Source organism: Lontra canadensis, unplaced genomic scaffold, assembly GCF_010015895.1.
Source record: "Lontra canadensis isolate GAN:19392208 unplaced genomic scaffold, GSC_riverotter_1.0 scaffold146, whole genome shotgun sequence".
NCBI classification, from domain to species: Eukaryota; Metazoa; Chordata; class Mammalia; order Carnivora; family Mustelidae; genus Lontra; species Lontra canadensis.
This window is the reverse complement of record NW_022631140.1, coordinates 2309677-2320725: the sequence shown is the minus strand read 5'-3', so window position 1 is coordinate 2320725 and position 11049 is coordinate 2309677. Positions and strand designations below refer to the sequence as shown.

Here is an 11049-nt window from a genome sequence, read left to right as displayed (position 1 = left end):
CAACACTGAGGGCAGCCAGTCGTCGACGGTCACACTACAACAGAGAGGAGAGGAGCGCTGCTTTGGGAGACCAGAAGCTGGTGCAATGCAACGGGGACACCTAGTGAAGGGGTGAGTACAGGACTGAGTGCACTGGGCAACAGGCTCATGTTCAGTGAACTTCACGGAGCACTATGGTAACTTCCACAAGGCAGAGTAGCTAAGTCTTAAAAATTGCAAGGGTCTAAAATTCCAGCTACCCTCAGCAACAATGGCCTCCAGACTTGCAAGTTACCTGCTAACGCTCAAAGTAGCAGCAAAATAAAGTTAGAAACCTACTGGAAATATTTCCCAAGAGGTATTCACGGGGGAAGGCGGGATGGGGAGGGGAAAAAAAAAAGGCAGTGCAGAATTCATAGCTATGCATGTGTATGTATTCTAATCACTTCACACACAGCAATACTGAAAAGGGAGGTTATAAATGGATTTGTGCACCAAGAGTTTAGGAAGAACTAGAAGGGTTTACAATTTTTTTTTTTTACAAGTTAGTATTTTAAACCATAAAAACTTAGCATGCTGTACTTCATAGCAAAGCGACAAATGCTATGCAAAGAGAATCAGGGTCATGACTCTCTTGACACTTAAAAAAAGAAATAGAAAAAAAAAAAAAGAAAGAAAAGCTAAAACTTGCCAGGATACCTCCAGAAATCTTGAAGAACTATGTATCTTGCTTATCGGTGAGATTTTGGTGAGGTTCCCTTGTTTTCTGAACAAGAAATGCAATTTGCACTGACAACACCAGATGGAACATGCTCCAATCCTGCTTCTGAGTTCTGGGTGAGAGATGAAGTCTTAAGCACAGAGAAGAAATGAACGACTTACTGGAAAGCAGTCTACAACTGACACTGACAGGCAGCATCAGAAGCACACACGGAATACTTCGTCACACACTGCTTCAACGCACCATCGACTGACGTTTGGCATTAGGCATCTTCTTTCCTCTCCAAGTTACAAGAAACACGGGCACGCGCACAGAGGGTAGCATCGAGCTTTCAGCTTCCAACACAGAAAAAAGCAACAGCAGAGAAGGAAAATGGTACAGATTCATGCATCCAGGTCAGAATCCACTTTTTTCCAGGACTCTTTCAAAGGTGTTAACTGCTCTACTACATTTCAAAATGCCAATGGCCATAGCTAGCAAATTTAGAAGGAAAACAAAATTAATTAGTGACTGGCTCTCTGGCTGTCCTATGTGCCACCTCTTAGGACATATCTTAAGAATCAAGACAGCTTATAGTACACACATCTTTGCAGACATGAAGGTCTGAAAGACTTCAGTTCTGCCTCTAGAAATTTCTATCTGCAGCAGCTGGAGAAGCGACAGTCACTCACAGGCCACCTTCTTTGTCAACCCTTTTACTGATGTGCATCCACCCTAAACTGGCTGAATATATACCTGAGAAACATTAGTGTGAAAATACTGCCCTTTACAGAGACTGGTAGATGGGGCCAAAGTGCAGAAAGCAAGTCTTCTCTCAGTTTGTTCGTTGTCAGCGTCACAGTTTTTAGAGCTCCTGGTGCCATACAACAATCAGCTGTGAGGACAAATCCTGCTCAGATGAAACCCAAGTCAAACAACCGATCCTTCTACAGCACACGCTAACGACAGCCTAACTGGTTCAGAGGTTTCCAAACCCTAATGCCCAACGGAAGTCATGAGAGTTCTCTAGAAAGAAATATGTACAATTGCTAAAGGGACCGCCCAGGGTCTCGTCTACAATTCTTCCAGTTAGCTTGGTATCAATGCTTTGCCTACGGCTGTTATTTGGTTCAATGGCAGAATAAGGCGACGCTTTTAACAATTTGCAGTTGAATTCTACACACACATATACACACACTCACACACGCGCGCGCACACACACACACACGCACACCAGGCACGTGACCCAAAACATACAAAAGCATAGAGGGCTTTGGTGGGAGGGAAGGGTTCTAAATAAATAAACATCTTTACAGATAAAACACTTAGATTGCAGAAATATCACTGAGGTTTTGGAGAAGGCCGTGCAGAGGTTTGCATGCTAGAAGATAACTTTTTTGAGGATTTCTCAGCGGACTGCCTGCCACCAGGAGATGCCGGCACTCCAGAATCTAGCTGGGAAGACTTGGATTTGCGAGCAGAAAGCAGGGAATGTTTAGCAGAAGCAGGGTCCTTGGAGACAAGCTGCTCTTTTCCAGCTGCACTTGCATTTGGCTGCTGGGAACCTGGAGGCTGGTAGCCTTTCTCTGCCTTGTCATCCACGGCATTCTTACCAGCCGACTTGACAGAGCTCCCACCAGCCTTCTTGGAGAGCAAGGTTGTTTTGCCAAGGTCAGTCGACCGCCGGGTTTCCTTCTGTCTCAAGGCTGACTTGAAGAAGGACAGCCCCTTGTCCTCTGACTTGCTGTCCCTTTTCAGACCAGACTTCATGTTTGCATTGGGGGAACGCAGACTGGCCATGGAGGAGCTCCTGACATGCTTTCCATCCCCTCGGCTCTCCCCGGCCCTGGCCTGGCTCACCCGAGGGGAGTTGGGTTTAGAGCTGGAGGTGACGCTGGCTCTGTCCGAAGCCAGGCTTTGCCTGGAGCCCTCTCTACTCAAGCTCCAGTCTGAAGTCCTGCTCTTCCCAGGAGGGAAGGGGCCCCTTGCAGCAGGGCCCGAGGATTTTTTGGCAGATGTGGAGGGAGCAGTGTAAGTGAGGGAGGAAGATGATTTCTGCCTCTGGGGTGAAGGAGATGACGTGGAGTCCTGGGGTTTGGAGGAGGACTCCCTTCTGGACTGGCCAGCGGCAGGGGAGGAATGCCGTCCACTGGCCCTGGAAGAAGAATCTGCTTTGCTTCGGGAGCGGGAGGGCTTTATAGAAACTTTTACAGGAACAGGAGAAGAAGGGGATGTACTTGAAAGAGAGGATTCCTGGCTTGCCAAGACTGGTCTCCCCTTCCGCAAGCTTCTGTCTGGCTCAGAAGTACCTTTGGAGCTGGGGGATCTCTTGGCTGTGCTGTCTGGTTTCTTTGTGAGGGAGCCCGGGTGGCTTGTGGGTTTCACTTCTTTGACTGGAGAGCTGTCTACAGAATCGCTCTGATCCACATAAGCAATCTGGTTATTGTTATCAAATGGATCAGAGATGGGGGGCACATGATCCCCTTGTGCTGAGTTTTTGCTCTGTGTGTCTACAACACTGGAGTTCAATTTGCGGGTGTCTGATTCGTCTCTGAACACACCTTCCATGACAGCCAGAGGGGCCCGACCCACAGCCTTGTGCTCACGTCGGCTGTGAGTATCATTTGATTCCTGGTAACTGCTGGCAAGGTTCCTCAAGCTGCCAAAGCAAGAGATAGAGACCTTGTCATCCGCTGCCTCCCCGATCTTCTCCAAGGTGGAGGCAGAGGTGTGGATCGGAGAGTCCCCTGAGAACCGGGAGGGAGAACTGGAGCGCATCTGCAGCTTGGTGGACAGGGACCAAGAAGGTCTAATGCAATTGTCATTAACGGCCAAGGGGCTGGTGACAGAAGATCTGGATGACAAGCTCTGACGCTGGACACTTCTCACGAATGGTCGAGTTGAGAAACCTCCTGAATGCAGCAGAGAGAATAGCGTTAACCTAAACAGAAAACACGTCCCAGCAACACCTTAAGATATTGAAGATGGAAGGCAGGCAAGCCTGGTGGAATGACAGGAGTGTGACCGTCACAGCCAGCATGTCTGGGGTCACAAAGGCAGCCACGTGACTTCCAACTTTTCTAAGCGCCATTCCCCTCTGTACAAAATAGGGACATTCTAACTAAAAAATCAGCGAAGGGTCTCTTTACTTCTTGCTGTACTTCGGGGGTCAAGAGACTTAAAGGCTCAGACAGTTCATGCTCTAGGGTTTGTGAGCCAACCACTCAGCTCTGTCACTGCAGGATGAAAGCCACCACAGAAGACACATAAATCAATGGGTGTGGCTTTATTTACAAATAAAGACAGGGGCCATATTTCGCCCATAGGCAGTCTGCTCTAACTCACAGGATTACTATAAGAACTAAATAAAATCCTGAAAGTCTTGTGCCCACCTGGCACTTCGCAGGCACTCAGTAAACGTGAGCTACTGATGCAGTTTCCTCATCTAAGGACAACCAGGACCCACAGAAGTCAAGTCGTGGCTCAAGATTAAAGAGTCAGAGGCAGAGCAAACACCAGAACCATAAACCCTTGCCCCTGACTCAATGCCACATGCAGTCTGACTTGTGATTACTGACTAGCAGATCCGTGGAAAAAAACAGAGACAATATACTCCTAGCCTGAGTGACTTCAAACTTCTGAAGGAAATATCCATAATCAGAACAATATACTCCTGAGTGATTTCAAACTTCCGAAGAAAAAGTTCATAATTAGAACTACACACTTCTGTTTTGAGTGCCTTAAAACTTCCTTCCAAAGAAAATATTCTAAATCAGACGCCGTGCATGTTGGGTACTGTAGCTGTGGTGTAAAACCTTCCAGATAAGATCCCCAGAGACAGGCTCTGCTCTGTGGGCACCACCCGGCCCCCCAGTGATGACGATGCTGAAGAGGAATAGTTTTTGCTATTCCTTTGTGGAATAGTTGATTTCACCAACTACACTGTTTAAAAACTGACCGAGGGTAAACCAGCTTACTGTTAAAACAGTGAATTCTAAATTTAAAGGCCACATTGAGAAAAACCTACCTAAACAAGCAAAGGTCCATTGGCTGGTTTTCCATAAAATGTCAGGAGCTTAGCGATTCCAGTTAAGTACTATTACTTTACAAATAAAGAGGTAACAAGCCAGAAGAGGGAGCGGGGCTGGAGTCGAAATGACGCAGACCTCCCCTGCCAGCCTCCTGCTGCTTCCCTCCACTTCACGTTCTCAGTTCTCACAATTACCCATCGCAAGATGAAGATTACAGCCACCAGCTGGCCGCCACCGGCTGGCCTGGCCACAGAAGGAGACTTGCTGGGACATGAGTCACCGTCCTCATTAGAGAAGCTGAGCTCACTCTCACCTCCTCCCAGCCTCAGTGCCTGGGCTGCCTGATCCCTCCCGCACCACCTGGGGTTCCTGTCAGAACTGAGGGTTCTGCTGCCATTACTCAAGCAATCAGTGAAGGTTTAAAAAAAGGGGGAGGTCCATTTGTATTGTATTTCCCAAGTTTTTGTATTGTGACCATCTTCAGAATTCTTGAAAACTACCTTTATGCAAAGGCAAGAGTTTTTGCTCTAGATGCTTCTATACTTAAAAGAACATGCCACAAATTCCTCTAAAGGAAACGGAGGTAGAAAGGAGAGAAGTCAAGGGTCGGGTAGCTCTCACCGGAGTCAGCACCGTGACTCCTCCTTGCCAGGAGGCCCGGGGCAAATCACCACTTTGCAGAGTCCCCTTACAGCTTATTTTAAGGACTCTGAAAAGCACTTTGAAAGAAATATATATATTTTTGTACAGAGTTAGAGCTCCAGTCTCCACGCTAGACCTTAGAAGTGGAAAATAATGAAGTGGGAGAAGAAAGTCATCCTAAAGTTTACAGAGGAAAAGTGAATGACCAGGTTTATAGAAAATAGCACTTACGACTGTAACCTACAGCTACACAGCCCTTTTACCTTCTCCCAGTCTTCTTGGGCCTTAGTTCCTAAGCATGAGGTACACTGTGCATGTCTATGAGACACCATCATGGAAATGTGTCACAAAACCCATACCCACCATCATCTTCACTCCTCTCCCCAGCCATCTCCACCGACTCGGACAACGAGGCCAGGGAGGTACGTCTGGAGGAAGCTGCAGAGGTCACGCTGGCTTGCTTGCTCCCCGGGAGTCGGCTCACCCAGTGTTCACACAAGGAAGAACTTGTGGAGCCTGCAGTAAAGGAAGTGGGCACTGAGGTCAGGTCAGAATCCCGGGCTGGCGGCTCGGTGCACACCTGCACAGAAGTGCGGCTGCCGGAGCTGGAAGCTGGCTGAGCCCATGCTGCTTGCCTGTTCCATTAAGATGAGAAGGAGGGCAGACTCGCACATGTTTATAGTAGTGAAATGCAAGTGTAGACATGGACACTTTATAATGCAAAGTGCAGGTCTTAAGTGCTGGCAATGGAATCATTCATACTCATTCTACAAATATTTATTAAGCACCTACTGCCAGGCACTGTTCTAAGCACACGGAAAAAATTCCCACACAGAGTAAATAAAAGTGGCATGCTCCGTTATCTACTTAGCCTCACTGCTTTGTGGATAGTTAAGTCATTTTCACGATGTTAATATACAAACACACACACATACGCACATACCCAGGCTGCATGTCAGTCTCTTACTGTCCATTCCAGGGATGCCCTAAAATATACTCCAGAGCAACAAATACTGCTCTTGAAATTGAGAACACGTCTTTAATAGACTTTGAGAGGATGTAATTTCCAAGCATATCTCAGGCTGTGGAAAGCACTGGGTGAAAGGACTAGAGCACTAGAGTTCCCACTCTCTTAATGGAGTGAGTGCCTACACAGAGGCAGGTGTACTGAGTGGGGCTTGACTCCAGCAGGGGCTCACACTGCTTCAGCTGTGCCCCCTTCCAGAGGCTTCGAACTTACCTCTCACAAGCTTCAGTCCAGGGCTAGTACTCCCTAACGTGATCCCAGGTTACCGTGTCCCCGTCCTCAGCCACAGTCTCTTAAACTCTGCATTAAGAAGCATGCATCGGGGTGCCTGGGTGGCTCGGTGGGTTAAAGCCTCTGCCTTCGGCTCAGGTCATGTTCCCAGGATCCTGGGATCGAGCCCCACATAGGCCTCTCTGCTCAGCAGGGAACCTGCTTTCCCCCTCTCCCTCTCTGCCTGCCTCTCCTCTACTTGTGATCTCTGTCTATCAAATAAATAAGTAAAATCTTAAAAAAAAAAAAAAAAAGAAGCATGCATCATCTTGTTTGGACTGTGTGGCTGTATCCAGACTAGATCCCATCCAGCTAAACTAAGCCCATCTAATAGGACTATAGCCTTTAACCCTTCTAATAGAACAGGCCAACCTCACAGGGAAAAATAACTATTTCTAATAGCGCTTTACCTTTCCTAAAAGGCTCTAACGTTCACTTACCGAATGTGATGCACACGATGACCCCGTACGGCAGGCATTATTGGTATTCCCAGATTACAGGGGATTAAATATGTGGCTTAGATGGGATGTGCTCCAAGATGATGATTCAACCAAAACATGGCAAAGCCAAGACTCATTCTCTCTTTTAGAGTAGCATGCCACACTGTTTTTCCATCCATCCATCCATCCATTCATTTATTCATTCGCTCATACCACAAGCAAACATGGTGAGCTCACTTTGAGACTCGCTTCCATGTGAACTCTGCTGGTTCACACGTTGCATCCCTGTTTTCTTGACTGCAATCATTTTGGTTTCTGGATTAAGTGTAAATGTGACGATTTATCTGATCAGCCCCACGGAGTCATGAGACCTTGTGGAGTTCTCTGGACCATTCATTACAATCTTCTGTTCTAGAAAAACCTGCCGAAGAATAAGTTGGCCTTACCTGCCACTGAGCTGTTGGCCGACCATGATGGAATAGCCGTCCGCCTCTGGTAGAAAAGGATGTACGCAGTCTGTGTGCAGACCTCATCTTCCGACAGCTGCTGCACGTCGCTGTCATCAAAGCAGTACCAAAGGCCGTCCACAGAGTTCTTACAGTACGCTGCCAAAAAAGAGCCTGTCATCAGTACCAGGGGAGGAGGGTGCTAGCCACTCCACTCTGCCCAAAGACACTTGTGTTTTGGCTTGCATCATTAATTCAAGAGCTTTTTAAGGCTGCATGTAATATGGTTAAAAAAGAAATTCAAATTGTCTATCACACTCAGAAAAATGTTTCAGGGAATTCTAAACTATTCCAGATGGACAAAACTCTCTTTAATCTTAGAAAACACAATATACTCATTTATTTAAACCAGTGGGTCTCAACCTGTGACAATTCTGCTCCCCTAGGGACACCTCGCAATGAATGGAGACATTTTTGACTGTCACACTAGAGGGCAGGGTGCTACTGGCATTGAGTGGGTGACTGGGGATCCTGTTCAACATTCTACAATGCCCAGGACAGTCACCGCTGCAAGAATTATCCAGCCAAACTGTCAAGAGTGCTAAGGCTGGAAAACCCTGATATAAGCATGTTATCACATTTTAATGTTTATTAGAGATAGAAAACAGAACTAGAAATAAGGATACTAATACTACCAGCAGCTAATATTTGTTTAGCACTTATTACGTGACAAACTTCTCAGCTAATCCTATGAGATTTGTTCTATTATTATTCCCATTTTACAGAAGCTCAAAAATATTAACTGGTTTGCCCAAGGTCAAGCAGCTGGTGAAGGGCAGGGCCCCAGCTCACAACAGATGAATCTAGTCCCTGAGCTTACACTTAAATCACCCCACCCTGCCTCCCTCAGGGGTAGCACAAACAAAGACCCAGAAGTCCCCTGGCAAACTAAGAACATTTGAGCTCATAAATGCATGCATGTTTCTCTCCAGTTCAAATTCTAAGCCTGAGATAGAAATAATGACCATTCAAGTACCAACAAAAGCAGATAAGAACTTAGTGTTCACGAAGCTATGTAATCTCAAAAGGATATATCAAGGGGTGTGATAAGTTTGATCCAGAGGGATACATTCTTATCACTCTTTCTACAAATACCCATTTATTGGAGTGAGAATGAATGAGTGCTAGAATATTTCACTGAACACTCCAGGAGCAGGGCATATAGTGTCCTAGAGCTCTGGAGTTCCCACTCCAGAGTGACTCCCTTGTAGACAACAGCCACATTTGTCAGTATGGAACCTTAAGAAATGAAAGGGACCCAGGTGAGGAGGGGCTACACTGGACAAGTCCCCGAAAAGAAGAGCAGAATAAGAATCTTTGATTGTGGGTAGGGAAGTCATGGATAGCTATGAACTCCTAGAACGAGAAGGGGAGAGAAGTGGAGAGAGAGGCAGCACAGGAGCTGGTAAAACAGCAACTGGCCAGTGGTGTCAGGTCAGACTTGATATAGAAATGACCCGGCTGGCGAGGTGGCTGCTCGTCTAGAGTGGGACACACACCCAAGACACGGTTACAGAGCAGCCCAGCACTTATGCTGCAGTGTTTCTCTTCAGGGTGGTCTGTTCTCAGTCACAGTAAGGCAACTAAGGCAGCAAGGCAAATCACTAATGGTTTCAGTGTATTTACAAAATAATTCTGCTTGCTTTTCTTCCTGGCACTAGCTTCTCAATTGTTCTCTAGACAAGTGCTACTCAAATTGTGGTTCATAGACTGGTCTCGGTCCACAAGATAAGCACCCAAACTGAGATTAGCATTAAATAGCAATCTGACGCTGTTGTGATATTCTTACTGTATTTTTACAAAGGCTGTTTCATGAAAAATTGGAAATTTTAAAAAAGAAAAAAGGCAGGTTCTTCATTAAGGAAGTCTGATCTAGAATTCATACACGAGTCAGCCATACACGTACTATGTGATTATAGCTAGAACTAGTCCAAAATAAAATTCCAATTAAAAACTTAAAAACATGTTATCTTGAATTCAACAACACTAAGGCATTTAAAATGTTCTCTAAACTAAAACCGTAAACTTTTATATATCAATCAGAAAAGCAGTGGTATAACCTAGGCATCACAAAGGGGAAATAATGCAGAAAGTGCCTAAGCTCTTCGTAGGTAACAACAGGTCCCAAGAGGCAGGCCTGCACCCTTCTAGCTCACTGGCGTAGTCACCAAGTTCATGTGAGGTCACCTGCCATAGGTCACAGAACGTGGAAGAGGTGTCTAGCTTCTAGCCCATGTTCCTGTCTCTAAACTATAGGACCTCCAAAGTACCTGTGGGTTTTCAGGTATTTTCCAAAACCCACTCTATATAGGGAACAAAACAGGATAAAATCCAGTTCTGTCTTACTTTTTCTCAACAATTTCTTGCTAGAAAGTGCATTTTCTTGAGAAACAACATTATCAATGGAACGTACATTCTCTACCGACAGCAGGTTACTATCCCCACAGCTTCTCCTGTACCTCCCGCACTCTGACCACATTCTCGTGGCCCCCTGCCACGCACATTTCCACCACAGAACCTATGACACATTCCTGATCTTACATATCATCCGGCCCTATATCCCCTTATCCGATTATGCTCCTGGAAGACAGAATTAAGGCCTGCTCGTTTCTGATGCGTCTCTGCTGTGAGCCCATGGCAAGCTATGTAGGATGTAGCCCATGAATGTTTACCTAAATAGAACCTACCAGTACAATCATGACAGTGTAAAATAATGGCCAAAACTTACAGAAAAACACTGCAAGAAATATTACCTACATACAAGGGACACTATCATTCAGCTTTAAAAGGAAGGAGATTCCGACACATTTAGAACACAGGTGAATCTTACATGAACTAAGCTGGACAAAAGGACAACTACTATATGGTTCCACTTACAGAAGGTTCCAGGAGTAATCAGATTCAGAGAGACAGGAAGACTGGTGGTAGCCAGGAGATGGGGGAAAGAAGGCAGATGAGAGTTGCTGTTTAATGTTTCCTTTTGGAAAGAAGAAAACGTCTGGAGATGGGTGGTGGTGAGGGCCGCACAACAATGTAAATGTACTTAGTGCCAATGAGCTGCACACTTCAAACGTGGTTCAAATGGTCAATTTTGATAGGTACATTTATCGCTACTTTTTTTAAATGTTACCAACGGTTATTTTGAGTGATGAGCCCATGGGTGATAATAATGTTCTTTCTCTCCCTCTCTCTAGTCTATAAATTTCAGATAATGAACAAAGTCACTTTTAAAAAATGAAGAATAAATTTAGCCTTGAAACAAAAAAAAAGCTCTTCCAAGTCACTTTAAAGACTCTATGAAGCTGGTTCATATAACCACTCCAAATAAGCAAGAAGCTAGAATTTCAAGGAGGCGGAATGAAACCTTAAATGTGGAGCGCAGGGGAGGTAACCACAGTGAGCCCTTGGTGGCCTAGACAGTGCTGTCTGCACGCACCGCTCCCCAGTCAGGTCA

General features: G+C 45.8%; 1 protein-coding gene across 1 annotated transcript in view; it reads right to left on the bottom strand.

The window, feature by feature from the left end:
- Positions 1–507: 507 nt before the first annotated feature.
- The window catches only part of USP31 (ubiquitin specific peptidase 31), a 60948-nt gene continuing 50406 nt past the window's right edge, over positions 508–11049 (bottom strand). The window contains exons 14-16 of the mRNA XM_032843955.1: positions 7536–7694; positions 5716–5868; positions 508–3591 (exon numbers count right to left, since the gene is read on the bottom strand). Coding sequence (XP_032699846.1) covers positions 2021–3591; positions 5716–5868; positions 7536–7694 — 1883 coding nt within the window. The 3' untranslated portion in view covers positions 508–2020. The remainder of the gene's footprint in view (positions 3592–5715; positions 5869–7535; positions 7695–11049) is intronic.